We start from the raw sequence: 23,567 nt of genomic DNA, 5'->3' as shown, positions 1-23,567 counted from the left end.
TCATGCATGTCTCTTCACCTGGATATCTTCTGTTCCTTGTTTTAGGCTGTGCTGTTGTCCTTGGGGTGTGATGTGGCTGTGATTGGCCATAGGGTGCCCCACACAGTTTCTCCACCCCTAGTTGAATGCTGTGAATCCATAAATTTAGTCCACTGCCCATAAATTCTAGCTCTGGTAGAGACTGGTCAGAGTTGGGAAGCTTTTCTTTAGCAAGTTGTGGAACTAGTGGTGAATTAACAATGAGTTGATTTGAAGTGAAGAAAGGTTTTAATCTTGGCAGCAAGGGCTTGGGCTAATTTTAAAAGGGATTTCAGCACAACAAGGCAAGCATGAGAGAGAAGTGACCATGGTTTCTGCTGAACTGCACTGGCTCTGAGGCTCTGTCCCTGGCTCATCACGTGACTTTGTCATTGTCCTTTGTTTGCCACAAGACTTTATTTACTTTTTTGCTTTCTGCTAAAGTGGGTATATTATTTAATGCTGAGTGTTATATTAATACCATTCAAATACTGCTGTACTATCGTGTGTGAGAACAGAAAACTGTGAAACTGTTGGAAATAGATGCATACTGGAAAATCTGCTGTGGAAGTCCTGTACTGTTTTGTAAATCATTGTCTGTTTCCCAGGTTGCTCCGCTTTTCTGTGCCACCCTCAGCTGGACTGGGGACAGAAGCTGTGTCCCTCTGTTCCAGTTGGGGATGAGGAAGGTGTGGGTGACAGGTTGTGTCCTTCCTTTCCTGGACTAGCTGTCCTTATCCCTCCTCTAAGCAAAGTCCCACAGCAGAATGGATAGTCAGGTTCAGTTGGGGAGGTTTGTGCCTCCTGGGAGGGTGCTCTTGGAAGAGCAGGGGCACAGGGGAGAGGATAACTCCAGATCCATGTGGTGCCACAGTCCTGCTGACATCTTCCAGGAACAGACCCCAGTCATTTAATAAGGTTGAAAACATCAGGTAGTGTGGGGTTACTACAGCAGAGGGAGAGAGATCCTCATCCTTCAAATGCACCCTCAGCAAGTTTGTTGACGACGCCAAACTGTGTGGTGAAGTCAGGACACTGGAGGGAAGGGACGCCATCCAGAGGGACCCTGACAGGCTTGAGATGTGGGCTTGTACAAACTGCATCAGGTTCAATAAGGCCAAGTGCAAGGTTCTGCACCTGAGTTGAGGAAGTCACATGTGTGAATAAAAGGCTGGGAGAAGAAAGGGTTGAGGACAGCCCTGAGGAGAAGGACTTGGGGGTATTGGTGGACCAGAAGCTGAAGATGAGCTGTCAATGTGTGCTTGCAGCCCAGAAAGCCAACTGGGCTGGATCAAAAGAAGCACAGCCAGCCAGTCAAGGGAGGTGACTCTCCCCCTCTACTCTGCTCTTGTGAGACCCCAGCCCTTGGAATGTGTCCAGTTCTGGAGTCCCCCAGATGCAAAGCTCCTGGAACGTGTCCAGAGAAGAGCCACTAAAATGATCAAAGGGCAGCACCTCTCCTATGAAGACAGGCTGAGGAAATTTGAATTGTTCAGCCTAGAGAAGAGGAGGCTCCAAGGTGACCTTATAGTGACTTTTCAATATCTGAAGGGGGCCTACAAGAAAGCTGGTGTAGGGCTTTTTACACAGGTGTGTAGCTAGAGAAGAAGGGGAAATGATTTCAAACTAGAAGAGGGGAGATTTAGGTTAGATATTAGGAAGACATTCTTTCCTGTGAGGGTGGTGAGATCCCTTTCAACCCAAACCATTCTCAGATTGTATGATTTAATGGTTCTATGATTAATTCTGAAACACCACTGACCCTCATGCAGAAGGTTTAATTTTATTATTACAGTACTTGGTGATGTCTTGGTGCATATTCAGCAGTTGTTGTGAATGATGTTGTCTAGCAGTAGCATGACATAGACTACAGTAACTTGGAATACATTTCATATTACTGGTACTGTAAACATTTTTCAGGCAAGGGTTGGTTTGGGTCTGTTCATGTGATCAAGAGGTTAAGCTTAATGCAAGAGACATGGTCTGGAGGAGTTTCTTGCTGGTTCAGGTAGACCAGGGCTGTTGGAGGGGTTTTCTTTAGGAGGGAAAGAGGGAAGGAGCTATTCCTTTCCTTTTTATCATGGTATTAGAATCGTTTACATATGTGTGGGGTTTTTTTAGTAAAAAAAAAAAAATCCCTGTAGGGAATCTTTGACTTTGCCTGTGATTTCAGTTGCTCCTGTTCTGTTTAAGGTCAAAAGAGTGTAATTTACGTAAGACAATAGGGAAAGTGTTTGGCTTTATAGTTTCAGGGATAAGGAGAACAGTGAGGATTTTTTTTGTGGAGCATCTGTTACATGTCTGTGCTTTCCTGTGAGCAACCGAATTGTAGGACCAGGTCATCAGTCACTAAATTGTCTTTTCTTATATTTTAAGTGCTCTCAGAGGAGGACTGTTAGTAGTATTTTCCCACATAAGTACAGGATAGCTTTTATTGGATCTCACCTCTAATTATAAAGCCAACAGATGGGACAGAAGTATTCATAAATTATTGAATGCAGATTCTTCATCCTTCAAAGCAAGCTCTTCAGGACAGGGAGAGACAGTGTCTTGCACACGCCTACAGTACAAGGAAGTAAGCAACAACCAATGTGATTTCTCAAATCAATCAAATTTTCTTCTCTGACAGAGTAACAAACCTTATCTGTGGGGAGGAGGAAGAGGTGCCATATGTTTTGACCTTGTCAAGGCTTTTTGACAAATGCATTCTGGGAAACAAACTAGAGATGCATGAATATGAAGCTACTGCAGGATAGATACCAAAATGGTATGAAAGCTGTTCATGGGACTTATTAATGGTTTATTTTCTGCTGATAAAAGTGTAATGAGGGATCCACAGGGGTCTGTCCTGGACCCAGTATTTTAATAGCAAGTGAGATGATCAATTTATTTTACAAATTATGCCAGTATTAAAAAGTATTTAAGATTAAAATTCAAACTAAATTTGAGTAGTTAATGAAATGACTTAGGAAAAAAAAGAGTATAAGCCAACAGGGGAAGGGTCAAGGTTCTTACCTGTGGTATACATAGTCACCCTGTAGAATGAATATGGATCAGAAATGTTTAGGCAATAATTTTGGAGAAAGGGTTTATGACAGTGTGTGGATTCACTGTGATTGAATGTGTAGTGAAATTGTATACATAAAAGATACCCATAAGGTCTCAGATGAAGTGCTGCATTCAGCTTTGTACAAAGAAGAGGAAAAAAGTCCAGAGGAGAACAAGAAGAGCCCAGAAAACAAAGACTGAGGGACTGAGATTGAAAGACTTGTGCTATCTGGAGAGCACAAGACTCAAGAGGTGTAATGGCAGTCATTAAATATATAAAAGCCTCATGCAGGAGGAAGGGAACAAATCAACTGTCATCCAAGCCTGTGTTGCATGTGTCAAAAAGTAATGTACTAAGAGTTCAATATTGAGATTTAAGTTAGATACTGGACATGAGAAAACTTTTGATGATAAACCTGGTGAACTACAGGGGGGAAACTAATGAGGCTGTGCCATCTCCATTTTCTGTGTCCTGTCTCTGTTTTTCTGTGACTCTGTAGCCCCTGTGTGGAACATGGTCACTAGATGTGTCCCCCAGGTCAGTATCTGTAACAATAATTAAATTATCTCTTTTTTCTTGGCTTTGCTACTTAGCTCCCATCTGTCAGATCCTCCCCTGTTTTTCTTTTCACCCTATTAAGTGATCTATGAATACACTTTTAAATGGGATATATTAAAATGAGTATGAGATCTCTAGAAACTGAGATGGCAAAGACCAGAAGAGCACAGTCAGGACTTGCACAGCTCTGGAATGATGGTGCTGCATGTTCCCTCTATCTTCCTAGACAGCTCTGCCCATTAGTCTGTTCTCACTTTTTTGGGGGCATATAACATTTGCCTTTATCTGCAGCCAGAAAAGTTAATAAAAATTAAGTAAGCCAAATTTGAGATGAATGCAGAAAGCAGAAAGGCTCTTTCTGTGCTATAGGTCCCTCAAACCACACCTTACACTGCCTTTCCCCACCTCTCATCATCAGAGAAGTAGTACCATGGTTTCTGTTGTTCAAAGATCATCTAACCAAATGTTTGATAAAAGTATGGCTTTTATTTGCAATAAAGGTGAGTACTTCACTCTTAAGTAGTTGTTGTTTTGTTTTTTTTCTTTTAAATTTTCAGAATTTACTAAAACATAGTTGTTTATATGAAAGTGCAACTGCTAGTAGTTGTTCCATAGCAAAGTAATAAAAATGTGCTCAAAACTACATATGCACATTAATACATGCATATATTATGTAGATGGTGAAGAAGCAAAGCATGCAACCAGTGATTTGTTTCAAATTAATTGTCTTTATTTTTAAAAAGGGTTTTTAGTGTTTTCATAGTTGTATGAAATGAAATGTTGAAGAGATTGTTGGAAAGGTTAATTGAAGAATGTGTGTGCTCAGGATACTCCTTTTACATGGAGCTATTGCCTTTTAATGGCTGCAGGCATTCACATGTTGGGCTTGAGCAAAATACTGTAAAAGATGTTTTAGCACTGAAACATGGGAAAAAGGACTTCCCATCAAATAGTATCTCGTAAGCATCAAGGTTTTTAGTGCTGTTCTTCAGATCTTTTGCCTTGCAGTTAATTGAGTATATTCTGCAGGTATTGAAACAATGAAATTACCTGACTAAGCAGTTGATTTAAAGTATTGGTGTTATTTTTTTGTTTTGTACATTATTGATAAATGGTTTTCTGAATTTCTTAATTGCTTATGTAGATTTTTAAAATATTCCTTAAAAGAAGTATCAGAAAAAGCACTAATTTAAATGTGATCTTATTTACATATTGTAATCAATGTATGTCTAATACAATTTTAAATGTAAATATGTGTTTAATGAAAAGCTGCTTTTCATAGCAGCTTATAGCAAATTCTGAGGGATCTTCAGGGGATTCTGTTTCTAGACAGTATATTAGGTTTAACAAATATGACCAGACTTCTGTTTTGGAATCAGAGAAAGAGAGTAATAATTTAATGGGTATATTCTGATACACTTAAGGGTTCCTTAGATTCTGGTGTGGTTTTAGTCTTGCATGCACCATGAAAGGAACTTACTCATTTCAATGCATCCTTCTTGTTGGCTTAAATCTGAAATATAGTTGCTCGAAAATTAATTTACCCCTCTTGAATGACTGGTTGGATTATCTTTGTAGCATTAAATGTCAAGCCTGAGCTCAGAGCTCATTGTGTCTACAGAAGAAAAGTTGTCCCTGAGCACTTAGTGTTGTGTTAAAAGATGATGTGTCCTTTGCAAATGTGTTATTAGTATCAAGCTATTCTGTCTCTCAAGACTGAAAAATGGTCAGTGATTTGAGCTGCCATTAAACCTGAATAAAAAAGAGTGAGGCCATGGGATGGGAGTTTAGGGGAGTAGTGCTTTTTCTGAGTACAGACATATTCTTTAGTGTATATAAGGCATTTCAAAATGTATCTGTTAAGCCAAGGCCCTAAAAGTTTGTTTGAAATCGCAACAATTAAAAGTAAGAAAATCTTACTTTTGCTTCTTTAGGAAAAAATGGTCACTGAATACATCTGTGTGACACTAAGAGCACAAAACTCAATGATGAATACAAGAAAGCTTGGTCTCGTTTCTGTAGACATAAGATGGAGTTCTGGCACTGATTCTCAAACATAGATTGTAACACTCTTACTGATTAGTGATTTTCTGTCTGATTTTAACTGAAGTTAGGCCTGAAATTCCCTTGGAATTTTTTGTTTTATTTTGGGGTGGTTTTTTTGTTTGTTTTTTTGTTTTTGGGATTTTCTTTGGTTGGTTGGTTGGTTTGGTTTTGATTTTTTGAGTTTTGATTTTTGTTTTTTTCTGAGATTCCTCTAACATCCAAAATGAAGTTACTTCTGGTTTTAGAGCTAGTGTTATGGATAAGGCATGCATGTCTAAGGTGTGTGTATAGTTTTATAGGGTTTCACTGAGTTGCAGTTATTACTCAATGTATATATAGTGCCTGATTTTAAATCTCTCAAAAGATACTTCATCATATACTTATGTATGCCCACCTTAGGAGCTAGGTGCCTAGCCAGAACCTTTATGGATCTTGGTGGTGTTACAAAGCACGTGCAAAAACACTATGCCAGACATCTAACTTGCTGGCATTAATAAAAACACTTAAATAAAAGTTCTGCCACTGTGTATGAGTTGATAGAGCTCAGTTTTGAGGAATCCCAAGCCATAAAGTAAAAAAAAAACCCTTATATTCCCTCCTATTAAAAACAAACTACTTTAAATTATGTAAGTGTTGGAAGTGCAGACTGATTTGAACATTTTAGTCCATTGACTTGCTGTTTGTAGGCCCTACTGAATTCCTTGCTGCACTTGAGTTACATTACTATAGCATTGTTTTTAAGGTATTTCAGGCAATTGGATTTTATGTCCAAATTCTCCCTGAGCTGTTAGCCATTTCACTGGTTCCAGGGAATTTTTCCCTTATGATTGGAAAAAAAAAATCAAGCATCATGCCCATCTTCAAAACTAGGACAACATGGACATAGTAAAGTGATTCCAGTGAAGGGCTTCAGACAACCATCTGAAGCTCAGAATGTGCAAGGAGAGTGTGAGAGAGTTGGTTTATTCAACTCTTAAGAAGAGAAATCTCAACTGAGATGTTTTTGCTGTCTACAAATATTTAATGGGAGACCACAGACAGGGGGAAGCCTAACTTTTCTCAGAGGTGCACAATAGTAGGACAGGAGACACCAGAGACAAGTTAGAACATGAACATTCCTATTGCGTAGGACAAAAATGTTTTTACCAGAAGGATGGTAAAATGTTGAAAGAAATTTCTTGGAGAGGTTGGGGAATCTTCACTTTTGGGAATATTCAAAGTTAGCTAGATAAGCTCAACTAGACTAGCTCCCTGAGCAACCAAAGCTAACTTTCAGGCTAAATACAATTTAGAAATGGGCTCTGTTGTGAGTGGAGGGTTGAAGTAGGCGATCTCCAGAAAACTCTCCTAACCTAAACTGTCTTTTGAGTCTTTAGCTTAAAGCCCCAGAGACCACAGCTGGGACACAGAAATGATTCTGAAGAACAATATTCACAAGTGGTACTGCAGCACAGGTGTAGCTAACTGGTTTGGGCACCTAAGCAAGGGTGGAATTCAGTGGGCACCACCAGCTAAGCTGTGCCTTTGGATGCATTTTACCTCTCTCTGGCTCTGTGATGCTCTCTCCATAGTACTAGTAGTACTTCTAAGGTACTTCAGTGATGTCTACAAATGTCCTGAGGGTTTGATAATGTAGGAAACCAATCATCCTTCTCCACTTCTCCTTCAGATCTAGTTTTATTTCACCTAACTTTTTTGGAAGTTTTACTATGCCACCTGACTTGGGTGAACAACTCTGCACTCTCTGTGTTGTTGATGACAGAAAAAGAGGTGCTGCCAGGGACCACTTTAGACCATCCTAGGCTGCTATTACTCTTTCTTTGGAGAAGTCTCTATGGGATGTAAAGGGAGACCTAAATAAGCAATGACTTAAAACTGAAGTCTCCTTCTTCAATGTTTTGCATATAAAGAGGCTGTGGGGGATACTGTGACTGAGCTTTCTTCCATCTTGGACCTTTACCCCGACCAGGGAGATCTCATAGAATCATAGAATTGTCTGGGTTGGACAGGACCTCTGAGATCATCAAGTCCAACCCACTGTTCCCTTACCCCTCTTACAGCAGTGAAAGGGAGAGGATGCTCGAAGTCAGACTGTGGAAACTCTGAAAAGACCAGAAGACTGTTTTCTTGTTCTGTGGGGTTTTGTGAAGGGTTCCTGGAACTTTTTCTAATTTAGATCCATAATCGTAGTAAGAACATTGATTTCATCTTAAGTAGGTGTGCAATTTCATACTTCCAGTTTGACAGTAAAGCTTTCCACAGTCTGGCTCCAGTTTCTGATTAGCTATGTACACATTTTAATATGGGTTTCAGCATCAAATACATTAACATACTTTAGTTAAACTGCTACTGGTAACTAAAATTTACCCAGCATTTGCAGTTTTATATGCCTTAAACAATACTTTAAAATATGAAATGGATTACCTCTGCATAGAAGAAGTCTTACTAATGTTTTAATTATGATTATAATTGCAGCACTGAAAGATTCAGGACAGCAGTTTGTTGGTTGTTACAAATTATAGTGAAAGTATTGAAAGGAATTTTAAATCTGTAATGTTGATTAGCAAATTTTACTATCTGTCAGTTTTTTTGGCATGCTGTAAATAACTCATCTTTGAATAATTTGTCTGAGTAATTAAATTTAGATTGCACATTTCTCATTTCAAATATTTTGACTCTTATCTATTTGCTTTTCCATTGTGGCTTAATTGATGTGGTCTATATAAACGGACAATAAATTTATATACCTTTGTTATAAAGATCAGTCAGTGAATAGAACTTGGTATTCATCCCAGACAGAATTATGATTGAATGTATTTGCAAGATTAAAGCAGTGAATTTACTTTTTTCTAATTAAAGGCAATTAAAGATTTGCAGACACAAATAAAAGACAATGAATTGAGGAATAAGTATAGGAGCAAGTCCATTTGCAGGTGAAAAGAAGTGCCTTTGAAGCAGAACCAGCTGTATTTTCATTGAAAGAATAACAGTTTAGGAAGCTTTTCTGCATGTGCTTGCTTGATAGCATAATGTACTCATAAGCAGCTTACACAGTACAGTATTCAGAAAATAGCAGTGCATTAATTTTTAAAGTAGCAAATGCAGGCGAAGAGCAATGCTGCCACATGATGATAATGAAGCTGGATATTGTCAAGTCTACTGAGAGAAAAGAAAGCAGGGAGCTTCTGAAATGCAAACATTTATAAAACAATAACTAGATATTCATATGATAATAAGCTTGGACAGCAGCATCAACAAAGGCCAAAGATGCAGCCCTGTTTCTGCTTTAGTCTGATGAATTGACAAGCAGAGAGGCAGTCTCTAGTCTGTTGTTCAATTCCAGTAATGAGCTAATGGTAGAAAGAAAGAGTAAATATCTAGAAGGTTTGGGAATCTACTTTTTTCCCTCTAAAGTCACTCTGTAGATTTGTTCAGATTGTATCTTCAGTGGCAGCACCTTTAAATCCAATCCTAAATGCCGTCAGTTTTCTTAAATACAGGGGTCAACATGTTGCATTCTGGGTTACATGTATACGTGGTATGTATGCAAAAGTAAAGTGTTAGGCATACTACTTGGTAATCTTACAGTATTTATATAGACTGAAAAAAAAACAGATCACCCAGAACTTAATGAATTTTTCTAGATCATATGTATTATCTAGTTTAATTTTTTGATTAATCATAGTGTCTTTGGAGACTCAGTTACAAAGAATACTCAATATACAAAATCTAGTCATCTCTAATATGTTATTAAAAATATTGAATAGAAGGTACATGGGATCTCAATGTCTCTTGTGAAAAAACATAAATAACAAAAAAATCTTGTAAAATTTGTATATTTTTAATCCTGGTTATGTGTGGAGAAACAAACTCATGTATTGTAGGAAGCCCTAATATTCCCTCTGAGGGAGACACTTTGGCATTTTTCACAATACAACTTTTTTAGTAGCTTAAAAAGTGCCTGTGTTTCACCCTTCACCCTTTTCTACCTACAGCTAGTAGAATAGTCTTAGTTTCTAGCTGTGGGAAGTTTTCCAAGTAGGATCTGTAAACAGAGCACAACTCAGTTCAGCTGCTACTGAGGTCACTTTGCCAGCAAAGAGATGAAAAAGCTGTGGAAAAGGATGGAAAGAAGTGCTGGGATGAAGAGTCAGCTCTGGAGAGCTTCAGAAGGGCAGAGAGAGGCCTTCAGGCACTGAAACAAGGAGGTGGGAAGCTGGTCTTGGTAGGGACTGGCAGGAGGCAGGAGAAGCAGGGAGATGATGTCTGTAGTCAGCAAGAAAAGTTACTTTATTGTGGTCTAGATCTTTGGACCTAAAAACAGAAAGATTATTGACATGGGAAAAGTTGTAAAGGAAGAAGTGGCATATTTATTTAAAAAATTAAAATTGAGGTGGCTATAAAAAAAGCTGGGAAAAGCCAGTATTGCAGTTTGAGAAAAGAGATGAGTTGATAACAATACGGAGAAGTAAAAGAGGAAAAGATATTGTGTAAGTAACATGAAAAATAAGATTTAGTCTGGAAATTTTCCAATTCTATCTTTCTGGCAGCTTCTCTTTACCTCCCTACATTCCCTCAGGATAATTCAGTGTATATCTTGAGTAGACATTGGGTGAAGTAGACAAATAGTCCTTTCTCTGATGAGCCCATCCTAACTGGCTTTGACGGTCAATTCCTAGGAAGAAGAAGCAGCTTAAACTGGTGACTGACAGATAAATGTACAAGAAACTTTGCAGAATAAGTCAAGCTAAAACTAGAAGACATTGGGAATATGAATATACATATTCCAACTGGTTGTATTTGCTGGCCCAGAAGGACATAGGGAGTCTGTATTATTAATTTTTCCTTGCTTTCCAGGTGGTAATGATCAGTATTCACGTGGTAGGGGCTTTGCATTTCATAGTTCTTTATAGTCCTGTTGTGCAGATGTCTTTCCCAAGGCCTCAGAAAGTTCAGATGTTTTAAGAGTCTTTTAGTACATTTGATGAATCTGGTTTTCATTACAAAGGACTTCACAGATGTCCTTTTTAAACTTTTGCACTTGGTGGACTCAGACTGTTTCCCTACCTTTTTTTTTTTTTTTTTTTTTCCATTTTGGCTATCACATTTAGCAGGGAGAGTGGTGAATTAAAGGCAGGTGCATAGATTTGGAGAGCAACCAGCTCTAGAGTCATTATTAAAATAGCCTACTTGTTACATTGGGAAGGTTAGTTGTTCATATCAGATTTAATATAAATCTGGAAGCATTCCGTAGATAGGGAGAATTCAGTCTTAACCATAGCCACAATACTGGAATAAACTGTGCCAGAATGCTTGAAACAGAGGGAAAGAACACCAATGTGTTTACCCTTTTCTAGGAATAGACTTGGTTCTACCACTAGATCTACTTTATAGACCTGGCTTCCTGTGCAATATTCACCCCTGCTTGTGTCACCGTCACAGTAGAGCCTTGGAGAGGAGGAGAGAGGTTGGGGAATGGGAGGGAAGGGAGTTAGGGTTTCAGTAGGTAATTTGTTTCCCATTCCTAATGGGCCTTCTGAAGCTTTCTAGTTTTCATTATCTAATCCTGTTGCATAACTGGAAGGGAAACCTCTGGGTGTTCTGCATTATTTGCCCCAGATGGGAGAACAGCAAACTTGAATTAAGAGAATTGAAATTGAACCTAGTCACTGTCAGTTACATACTTCTAAACAAAGGTAGTTTTCATGCTTAAAACAGATGGATAAATTTCTATAGTTTGTTCTCAAGTAAGTAACAACAGCTGCATCACTTTATTGAAAGTTGGCTCCCAACAAACAAACAAAAAAATTCAAGGCTGGGGTATATCTGTGCCAAATTTCAGCCTGGAGTGAATTTTTATGAGTTATAAACTTATGCCATTTATAGTGGAAATTCTGACAGCTCTTTAACTATTTCACAGCAGAGGTGCGACTGCAGTGCTATAGGAAGAAGGCAGCATGTTATCTTTCTGTCTGGCCTCCTCTCATGATTTAGCTGTTTTGATGGTTCCTGCAATTCTTTCCCTAACTATTCAAAACAATTACTGCACTCCTGATGCATCCTCTTATCAGGTATCATTGACTTCCACAGAGTAATGTTGCTGTGGTCCTGTCCTGCAAATGACTTGCATTGGCTGGATGAACAAATACTGGAGCATCAGACATGAGTGATTATTCTGTCACCTTTTCTTCACTCTGTCCTCTAAGAAGATTCCTTGGATAGATGTTTGGGTTTTTTTCCAGTAGACATGATTTCAGTTATTTTTCCTTTTGTCACTGAGTATTTTCTAAGTTATTTCTGGTCTTTTATGGAAGACATAAAGGATAATAGGGAGATCTTCACAATATATAATCCCTAGGTTTGAGGAGAGATTATACAGTGAAAGCAAATTCATAAAGCAAGTTGAGCATCCACAATATGCTACAGAAAGGAGCTCTGCATTGAGTGGCAGCAGAGTGACAGAAAAAATGGACAAAATCAGAGAAGTGTTTCCATGAATTCAGTATATCACTAGAGAAGAACTTCCTTTTCCAAATCATGTTTCACAATTTCACCAGTGCAGTATAATATCCCACTTTTGAAGGTGACCAATGAGAAGCTTGCACTGTTGGTGAGGAATGTAAATCCACATCTGGCTGAGCAAATGGGAGTGTTGCATGCACAAAACTACTGTCACAGTTTTAGAAAAAGGTTAAACTATTTCAGTGTAATGATGATGAAAGCTAAATGTAAAATTAAATTAAATTAATGGTTAAAAATTGCCAAAGATTACTGCTTTAAGTATTGTAGCTCAGCTTTGGAAATAAGCAAAAAGGACAAAAAAGCCTGTATGCATTAGGGAGGAGAAAATGGAAAGGACTTTTATGAAAAGCCAAAGTGGTTGTACTGCGGCTCTACCTCTCTGAGAAGTTTTTTTCACAAATTAGTCTTTTCCTTCTCCTCCTTTTGTACTGTACTGTAGCTGTACTTTGACTTCTGTTGACCTAAAGAAGCTATGACTAATAGTACGTAGTGTAGCAGCAAAAGGCCCTCGACATAGCAAAAATATCCCTGAGAACAATCAAGTGTTTCATGCTTTCTTATTGAGATAAATGCTTTATGCCATTTGTGAGTATTTTCATGTCCTTCTGTGAACTCAGTTCTTACGGAGTCACAGTAATCAAGCACTTGGCTGCACTCTTTTTGACTGCAAGAGATTGTCCCCGTAGCTTTTAAAAGGTCCAAAACAATTCTAGAAGTAACGTGTTTCCACAAGCAGATGGTGTGAAACAATGGTTTTATTAGCACTTGCTAGGACTGACCTGCATGACTCTTGAGCTGATACTTGCAAATGTTCCAGTTCAGAATGATGAAACATTTACACTCACCATAATGGCCTGTACTACACATTTATATATGCATTAGAGATGACTAACAAACAAAAATTATAATGAAATTTTTATTTTGACTGAAGTGTGAGGTAAAAACATCGTCCACCATTAATCTACTTATTTACATGTGTTTTGATGTCCCTCAGAAGTAATAGGTACTCTGCTTTGTTGCTTTTACTTGTTGCTGACATTGTCTGTGTTAAGGATTGCTGTTCCACAGACTGAGCCCCTGTCTTACAGCGTAACTCCTGCTTGAAGTGCTGGACTGTGGGATGTTTTCAGCATGTTAGATCTGACTTTTCAACTGAAATAATTGCTGACATTCTTTATTTTCTTTCACTAAATGTACTTTTCTATTCTAGGGAAACAAGATTATAAGAAAACCAGGCCTATGTTAAGAGCTACAAGATTAAAAGCAGAGGCCAAGAAAACTGCAGTAGGCATAAAGGTAGAGATCTATTTGATAGTTTATATCACATTCGTGTGTATGTTGTTTCTTTTCTCCATGAATGTACTGTGTGAATATTGATTTCTGAGAGATATTCTTTATGACACTTCAAAATCTAAGTGGAATACTAGAATCTAAAATATTTATGGTGGATGGCTTTTAACTTAAGGCTAAAATAACTAGAATAGTTACAATGCTACAAGATTTTAAGTAGTCCATGTCCTTGTTATGATGCATACTTTAAGGACAACGAAGTACTTATGCTTAGAAAATTGATCTTTTCAGGGAGCCTCTCTGCACACAGAACAAATGCTTTAATGATTTCATAATTACAATGAACATCTTCCTTCTTCCTCTTCCTATCCCATAGCCAGGAGTAATTTAAAGACTGGGTTTGTTAAGTATTGTAAATTCTCAGCATTATTATCTCAGTCTACATCTTTGTGTACTGTCTCTGTCTTGGAAAAAAACCAGCTTAACTAACAGCAGAACACATGGAAAGGTACTGAACTTTATTTTGGGAATGTCCTTTTTTCAAGAAGGTATGAAGTATAGAAGTATAGAGTCACTAAAATGCTCAGAGGACTGAAGCACCTCCCCTATGAAGACAGGCTGAGCAAATTGTTCAGCCTGGGGAAGAGGAGGCTCTGAGGTGACCTTACAGTAACCTTCCAATATCTGCAGGGGGCCTTCAAGAAAGCTGGTGTTGGGATTTTTACATGGGTGTGTAGTGAGAGGACAAGGGGAAATGGTTTCAAACTTGAAGAGGGGAGATTTAGCTTAGCCATTAGGAAGAAATTCTTTCCTGTGAGGGTGGTGAGACACTGGCAGAGGTTGCCCAATGAAGTTGTGGGTGCCCTCTCTTTGTAAGTGTTCAAGGCCAGGTTAGATGGGGCATTGAGCAACCTGGTGTAGTGGAAGGTGTCCCTGTCCATGCAGGGGGTTGGAACTAGATGATCTTTAAGGTCTCTTCCAACTCAAACCATTCTGTGATTCTAGTAATGACTAGTTGATTGTGGCTATGAATATGACCAGGGAGGAAAACCAGGAATATTCTGTGCTATCTACTACCCAGTGTGTCATCAAAATGGGATTTATCTGATTTCACATCATTTATTTAAGTTGTGTCTGGTATTTTTCCCACAAACTTATTTTTTGATATACAGTTAGCTCAGTAGCAAGGGTAAAACCCAAGCAAAATAAAAAAGTTCATCAAATACCTGAGTATTCTAGTGAAAGAAACTTCAGAAATGTTAAAAGGAGAACATTTTTTTTTTGTTTCTGGCAGATGAGAAATCAATTTTTTCAAGTTATAGCTTACAGCAAATGCCAAGGTATTACTACCAAGCTGTAACAGCTGTTGAGCTGCCAGATGATGTATTTGGTTGTCTTCCAGAATTTGCTATTATAATCACGAAACAGTGCTTTCTTTTTGCTCCTGATTGCTGATCTCGATCAAGCATTACCGCGCGGTGCAGGATGTTTTCACAACATAATCTCCTCAGTTAGTGCTGTGTGTCAGGTTTTAATGAGAAAAAGTAGATTGCCTTTTTTGTTTAAAGGAGAGATTATTAACCTTTGGAGTTCAATGTTTTTTCCTTCTTTCTTATTAAATTTTACTTTTCATTTTACTCTCAATGACGTGACCTTTTAAAAGTGATGTTCTACTTGGGGGCTTTTACTGTACAACATGGTTCTTTTAAAACGTGCAAGTTTCTGCGTGTCTTTCACAAGCAAGAAAACTATGAACCTTTGTCCTTCAGAACCTGTTTTGTTTGCTTCTTTTCTTAAATAATTCTCAAAAAATAGGGGAGGATGGGAATGCATATGTGTAATTATATGTATAATGAATATCAAGTATTACTGAGTAAAAAAAAATCAATAAAAGTTTATTTTGTACAAATATGTTCCTGCTTGTTATAGCAGAATATCAGCTGAGTTGTTAAGAATGACTTTTGCCATCAAGGTGTACGTGTAAACTTCAGGTCATTGGATCTTGTGTTTCTGGGGTTCTGCTAGTTTTAGTGTGCAGTATCTTCCATTTCTGCCTCTGTTTCTTAAAAAAAAAAAAGAAAAAAAAAAAAAAAGGTATTCTTTAAAGTATTGTATTGTCTTCCACCTGTAACATTTTTGTACACCTGGGCCTTAAAATATGACTCTGAATCATCCCCAAGCAGATCACTGTCATTTGCTTTGCTTCCTCATTGCTGATCTAAAACAAAAGGGAAAGTAAATTGGGCTCCTTTCCCTCTGGGGAAATGCTTGTGAGGGAAGGAGAGCAGGGCTCTTGTATGCATCCTTCTCACTGACCCTGCTTAACACCAACAACCTCAGGTTTACTAAATGTTATATTATTTAAATATGGGCAAGCCCTGTAGAATAAAACTCTGTACTTCTACTGGCAGACCTTGAAACACTCAGCATGGGATTGAGGCACATTTAATAACTTGGGATAAACCTGCACACCTTCCCATCTCACAGTGACAACTCTTCACCCTGCCCTATTCCTCCAGTTCAGCAGAGCTTCACCGTGGGCAGTGTCTGCAGTGAAATCACCTTCCATACCCCAGGAGAGGCTGCTTGGGAACATGGCTTCTGTGTCCCTGCTGTGAGACCCCAATACCTCTCCCCACCTCTCAGGCAGGGTTTGTTTTTCTTGGTTTTAAGCTCTTCTAGCTGTCCAAGAGCAATCCTCTTATGTTCATCCTTCACAACTACCCCAGATACTTCTTTGTTTTCTTCTGAATACGTTTTGAAATAAGAATTTGTTGAAGTCTCCTGCTTGCTGTGACAGCAGAGTGTTAAACCATTCCTTCTGTCTGGATCTATCGGAAGAGTCATCAGAGTTGATGTCTGTTTTGAGGCTTAAGTGTGTGTTCCTTTAATGGTCTCCTAATATTCAGAGCTTTTGAGAGTGCCTGAGCTCTTCTGTGATGAAGATATCATCACAGCTGTCACTTCATATTAGCAAAATTTTGTGATGGTGGTAAGCAACATGATTCACTTTCCAAAGGCTGAGATTTTAGTCTTTTTGTATGATGTGGGACCTGATTCTGTGCTGTGACAGTTGACTAACTTCAGTCAGTGTTGAAAAAAAAATGGTGAAACTACAGTGCAATGTAGTAAGTATGAAGGACTTCCAGTAGAAGTGTCCAAAGTTCTTGTGAATCTTTGAGAAAACACATACATATGCTATATATTTTGTTCACCAGACTTCAGTACATGATGCAGTATGCAGAATATTAACATTTTTATTAACATTTTCGTATAAAAAGATAAGTTGCAGTTAATTAAAATATTGTAGAAGAAGGATATCTTTACCATATACTTAGAAGTGCAAGCTTTCTAGGAAAGCTTTATAATTCCATAAAACATGTAACACAGTAAGTACCATACTGCCACTTGAAACAATAGGATTTTTAGTGCTATTTTTACCACTAGTTTTGCACTTGTGTTTTGCATTACTGTCCTGAAGACCTTGTCTTCATGGCTGTAAAATAGGACCTTGCAGTACTTAGGGAAAAAATTTAAAAATAAAAAAAAAGGATTATCTGAAAATCTTGAAGGGATTTTAGTCCTTAATTTCTCTGAAGATAAATGAAATACTACTATTGTGTATTTCACCTTGAGAGCTGACAACATTCACTTTAAAAAAAGGCCCTTTAAATGACATAAAACTTTTCAGAACCAGTCCCCTGGAGATCCTTCACATTTCATTGCTGGCATACTAATTAGCTTGTCTTGTCAAACTTTGATTGTGTTGTCATTTTAATGCAAGGTTTAAAGTAACAAAGTTTCTTTTAGTCACTGCCATTTAGTACTTTTTAATTTCCCCAATGAGGGATTTTATCTCTGTTGATAATGTCAGAGAAGCAGCTAAGCACTAATAACTATCAAAAGTTAGTTCAAGCAGGGTGACCATGCTAGTACTCAGAGTGTAATGTTTGCTCTTTAAACATGTTTAAAAATTAAATATTGTAGCAGAGCTATTGTGCTGGCTCTGTTTGTATACATATGACAGTAATGCACACAGTGCCAAAATATATGGTGTCTCTTGGAAAAGCAGGACCCCTGTCTGGAAAAACAACTTTGAGAGAAGGCTGTGTGTTGTATGTCTCCTGGTGTTTGGATAAGACAAAATTCTTTGTTGCAGTACCAAAAAGGGAGCCTCTGAACCTTTTCTGTGTGGTTGTTTTGTTGTCCCCCTGTGGGGGGGCTCATGCTGGTGGAAGCCCACCTGCCTGTCCTTACCAGGTGGAGCAGCAAGAGATCTGCACTGTCATTGCTGAATCTGCTCTCCGTGGGGGAGGAAGAGATGACAGCAGGATAGTGGCAAGCAGAAAACAGTTTGAGTCATGTTGAAACTCGGCCTCAGATATCTGGGGTTTGGTATTGCAGAGGCCAAAAATAATGGGTGTTTTTTGGGGAGATATTTTTTTTCACAATCTGCAGGAATGAATCTATGGACCTTAGGATAGATGATGCAGTTTTCCCTCTTGTTGAAAGGCTAACACAAATCTGAACAGTAGTATTTTACACCCTCTTGGAAAGACCTAACTGACTGCACATTACAACTCCATAGAGAGTTATTAGCAATGTAGTCCATTGATTGAACTAAGGAAAAAAAGTTTCCTAAAAAAGTCAGAGCTTGCTGTCTCTCTATTCTTTTGCATAGCTACTTTATCGTGTAGCTAGCTATCTGGCTACTAAGAGTTTATCTCATCTGGAATGAGTTATGTGTGAATAGATAACAAGACATTCTTAGTATATTTTGGCAAAGGATATTCTCTGATTTCATGCTGTTCATAATCTGCTAAATTAGTGAACTACATTTGCCAAGAAAAGTTGGGAATATAGTTTCATAACTTTGCAGAAATTAAGACCACAGGAGACTATTAGATCATTTGATTTGGCTATCTCTATGTTACAGATCATAAAATTTCATCCAAATACTTTATAGAAAGTTCAAACACTTCACAGTGGCCAAAATGCTGGATCTTCAAACTATTTATGTGCCTCACATCATGACCAGGGCAGCTTCACATGCCACCAGTGAACAAAGGGTGATATTGCCAGTGATTCCAGCAGACAGGTTTTGATCCGTGACCTTAAAATGGAAGGGAGGGGAGAAAACACAATACAAAGAAAAAAAACCAAAATGAAATTGCTCTCATCTGGCCCTGGCCTGACCTGTACACATAGGTACAGCAATCATGGTGGCTTTGAGCATGTGAACAAGATGAACCAAGCAGGAGCTTGGGAAGGTTTTCTGTACCATCTTGGATCAATAATCCGTCTTCCTCTTTGGTCTCTACTTATGACCGGTCTCTAACATTACAACTGACAGTTCACAACAACAAAACCTCAAATCCCAGAAATTAAATCAATACAGTTGGTTTAATTTCCCAAAAGAGAAGGAAACTGCTTTTGCTCCTGTATAGAAGAGTCTGCAGTGCTGAAGCATGTGTCCCTACTTCTAACAATCTGGTACTTCAGGTACTTCAGTGTATACTTCAGAATACAGCACTAACAATGTAAGTAATCCCCATCTTTCTAGAGCTCTGAAGGAGAGGAGCATTCTTGAGGGCTGAGTTTGCCAGCTTCAAGCAGGACCACGCCTCCCAATAGCTAAATAAAAGTTTATTTTCTGAGAGATCTGACCATAAAAGACTCACAGCCGTGGAAGTTAGTATTTTGCCCAAGAGGTAATTGGAATGGTCAGTCATTCCTGGTCCTAGGAAATGGCATTTTATTTCAAGGCTAAGCTTATCTAACCACAGCTGGACCTTGAGAGGTTCTTGTAAGCAAGATGGGAGGCCCCCACACTGTAAAGAGCCTTACTTAAATACAGGTGTATGGTATATATAGTTATATGCTGTAACCAAACAACCTTTTACTCTTTTCTATGATAAAATACCAGTCTTTTCCCTACTGAGAATCCCTCTGTCTTTGCACATACAGAGATCACACTGAGAGACTGATTTCCCCTTAAATCCAAAAACCTTTTTAGAGTCCCAGTTTTACAAGGCAGAGTCCTGCACTTTGTAAGTACTGTCTACATCTTTGATACCTCTATGTATTATCTTGCATTCAGCTGTTTCAAATTAATCCTGGTCATGGGGAAGGTGTCTCTGCCTATGTCACCAGACTTGAAATTAGATGATCTTTAAGATTCCTTACAACCCCAACCATTGGGTTGTATGATTCCATAATCCTGCTGAGTTTTTTATCATATAGAAAGGCCTTTTAGATGCCTCTTTATCTTGTTCTTGAATAGTTTTGGTTTTTTTTTGGTTGGTTTGGATTTTTTTGCTGTGAGGGTGGCAGAGCATTGGAACAGGCTGCCCAGGCAGTTTGTAGGAGTCTCCTTCTCCAGAGACGTTCAAAACCCACCTGGACGTGTCCCTGTGTGACCTCCTGTAGGTCACCCTGCTCAGGCAGGTGGGTTGGATTTGATGATTTTTTGAGGTTCCTTCAAACCCCTAACTGTCTGGGATTCTGTGATTATTTTAGATCATAATGTTTGTTCCATGAGAAAATTTTTGCAGTAAAGAAATTATAGCCTAAAAAGTTGCTGATAAGTTGGTGAATTACTTTTGTTGCCTTGTATTAGATGTAGAATGACCTGCATTAAGGAAGTAAACATCTATTTTTAAATATGATTTTGTTGAAACTCTGAAGAAATGGTCACAGTGAATGTCCAGATTAAGTTTTCCAGTTAGAAATTATATGGAATTTAGAAGTTCATTGTGAAGTCTCTGTATGGTTGTTTCCTTTCTACAGGTGTCCTGATCAGCATAATTTTCTTGTCATCTCTATTCAGGAATAGCTAGTGATAGTTTAGCATTTCAAAGACACCAATTTGGGGTATTCTTTTACATAGTTTTAAGTTGGTTTCAGATAGAAAACATTTGACTCTCTTTGAAAGACAATAAAAAAACTGAAAAAATCTAGAATCTCCTAACAGTGTGATATTTCCCTATATGTGTAGGATATGATGCTGCCATACACAGTATCCAGGTTTGTGTTACTATAGCCAACATTTTTTCTTACTCTAGTCCCCTTTTTTTTTATTTCCTGAATAATCTCATTTAGATTCCATCTCTGCAACTTGCTCCTTGAGGGTGAATCTGAGAACATTATCCAAGTATTTTGGCATGAGAGACATAAATTTCACAAAAACTGATAGGAGATTTAAATCTATATTATGCTTTGATGGCTTATGTTTCCTTTATGGAAAAGTTTCTAAAAAACTTAACTAAGCTGACATCAGTAGGGTTCTCCAGACATTATTCTAAATATAAGAGAATATAATAGAAACTGTGTTCCTTTTAAAGGCTTCTTTGACTGTGCTTTGGGATTTGAGAGCACGGATGTTATTTCCTAGCATTCTGTACCGTGTTATGAAAGAAAAAAAGGAGGAAATGCCCTGTGATCATTTTAAGTTTATTTCTATAGGACTTCTATATTAGTTAATTATTCATGGTGAAATCCTCTGTGTAAATGGATTTCACAGAGGGATGATGGGGATGATCCATAAAGTACAAGAGAAAAGGAGTCATGTATGCCAAGCAGGGAGTATTTTAACATTTCATTTCTCTGTGTGGCTTAAAACACAAATAGCAAAGCCTGGTAAGTGTAAAATGAATTAAAATGACAATATATAGTGTTGTTGCACAGACAATATAGTGGTGTAGCATCTCATTTTCAATTTATGTTGCAAAATTTATGTTGATAAAAGTTCATAAACTGGATGCAATTCTTAAGAGATTTTATGTCCCTAGCTGAGAGCCAGGTGTCCTTTGTTAGGCTGTTTATTTTAGATTTTTGTTAGTCTGCCTTATTCAGTAACTGACAGTTAAGTTTCTGGCATAATTCTCAAACCTTGAATTTCAGTAAGGCTTTCCATTCCCAGGGTTAATAAATACTGATCCAGCTACCCAGTTCCTAACCCCTGTGTATGGCAAGTAGTAACGTTACCTTAGTGTTACTCACTGTAAAATGTAGGCAGAGGAATTAAAAACCACTCCCTTCAAAGTAGCTACTGGGCAGCCTGAGAATAAAAACCAAGACTTTCACACTTCCACTTCCTAGAAAACAAACCCCTTAGTGCAAACATTCCCCAAAATCTTGCTCCTGCTACAACAGCATTTCATAGGGTGTGTTGGGGAGAGGGAAGGGGAACCTATTGTAAAGCAGAAAGTATAGCAAGAGTGACATCCAAACAAGGGAAAAAACTTTTTAATACTGGAATGAATTTGCTCTCTGTGTCAAGTGTGAATGGTGCCTTCATTGTACGGTTTTGTTGTCCACTTTCCTGAGCAGATGGAGCTTGCAGTTGTATGTCACTTGTTTATTACATCCTCTTAAGATTAGTAGCTGTGTGGCCAGATGGGTCTGGGAGCACAGCTGTGGATACAAGGAAATAAATGAAACCTGTCTGATGCAGCCATGCCCTTTTGTGAGATACTGACGTGTTGCAACTGCAACAAAGCAAAAATCACTTTCCTTTAATGTATTAGTGAATTAGATGTTTGTTGTTTGGTTGTTTTTCTTTTTTCTAATCAAATCATATGAAATGAGGAGGATAAGGTTCAGAGGATGGTATAATTCTAAGAGGAAAATGTAGTTCAAATCTGTAGCAAACAGCCTCGGCAAATTTGCAGGAGTGTTTTTATTGTGGTAAAATAAAATTTTTAAGTATATCTCAATTAATCACCTATATAAAATGTAAAGCAAAGGTTTCTATAGAACAAAGACGCCTATAGAACATATGCCAACTAGGCAATAGTATTTCAAAGTTTATTAGATGGCATGTGTTGAATTATTGATCCAACATTCTGATAAACTATATAATGCATTCATGTAAATGCAAATGAAATTCTGTTCTATAGAAAAATGCCAGATTTGGGCTAGACTTTAACAAATGAAGCTAACACAGTTTTAACTCCTTCCTGGTGGTGGACAAAGTCAGTCACAAAGGCACTATGAACTAGAGATAGTGTGGGTCTCCATACCTGAGGAATCATGTCTGCTCCTCTTCTAGTCCAAAGAATGAACCAGGCATTTTTAGGGAGAATTCACCTGAACTCTTTTAGAGGACACAATGATACCTTACACCAAAGAAGGTCAGGTTCTCTCCTTGGACTGTAAAGTGTGCATGACACTCTCAGTGAGGTGTAGTCATCTCCTTTCATTCCCATTTTTGATGGAGCACTTTCTGTACCAATTCAGAATAGTTTCTATAAACTCATTGGACTCTTTTTCTCTTCTCCTTTTAAGTATGCAGGTGGATTGCTCTGATGCAGATGGTTTGTAGGTTAACCTGAAGCTGAGATTTTGAGGGTTCCTTGTTGCTTCTTTTTGTAGAGGTAAAATGGTTGGGGGGGGCTGCAAACTGTCTTGTTCCTTTTGAACACCCCCACGTGTGATTTTAAAAATACATCATGATGATAGGGAATGAAGCAGTGCATAATTGCTGTGGAAGTGGCACTTCCTGTGAGCCTAAGGAGCATAAGGGTTTTCCTCAAATTTCTCGTTTCATTGTCTAACAAAATGAGAGTTGACACTATGGGGAGTGTGCTGTGCTTTGTAAAAACACTAAAATGTGAAATACTGAATTTAAAAGAAGTAGTGTTATAAAGAGGATGATCATATTATGATTTTTTGTATCTTAGATACAGAGTTGGAGCCTAACGGAGTCCGGCCTTAAGACAGCCCCATATGATAGGCAGCTCCATAATGAGTATGGCATGTAGTAAAAAAATATTTTTCTGCTTCTGAAAGCTGCTATAAATCATGTGTACTTTGGAAGTCTCTTTTATGTTAATTAAGGAAGATTCAGCAAGTTGCGATATTTTATGGGAAGAGAGGCAAGAGCAAGTGCAAATTGTGCTTTTTGCCTTATTGCAGAGGGGAATGAAGGAAAGTTTCATCCAATTCTGAAGGATTTTGTAGCTCCATATTGTAATGCATGCCAGGAGGTTGGGAGGTAGAGGTAGCAATTTTCATTGACTTCCACCATACTGTGTTTGCTTCATTAAAAAATTACAAATTTGTTGGCAAAAAGCAGGAACAT

The 23,567-nt window shown here is 38.1% G+C and overlaps 1 protein-coding gene across 8 annotated transcripts in view; it reads left to right on the top strand.

Moving 5' to 3' along the window:
• Positions 1-23,567, top strand: part of TRIQK (triple QxxK/R motif containing) — a 116,007-nt gene that overhangs the window by 35,338 nt on the left and 57,102 nt on the right. For all 8 annotated transcript variants that reach the window (XM_071737937.1, XM_071737932.1, XM_071737935.1 and 5 more), the window contains one exon: positions 13,404-13,489. In XM_071737937.1, the coding sequence (XP_071594038.1) occupies positions 13,404-13,489 (86 nt within the window). The remainder of the gene's footprint in view (positions 1-13,403; positions 13,490-23,567) is intronic.

This window comes from Heliangelus exortis, chromosome 2 (assembly GCF_036169615.1).
Source record: "Heliangelus exortis chromosome 2, bHelExo1.hap1, whole genome shotgun sequence".
NCBI classification, from domain to species: domain Eukaryota; kingdom Metazoa; phylum Chordata; class Aves; order Apodiformes; family Trochilidae; genus Heliangelus; species Heliangelus exortis.
This window is presented reverse-complemented; position numbering and strand designations above follow the sequence as displayed.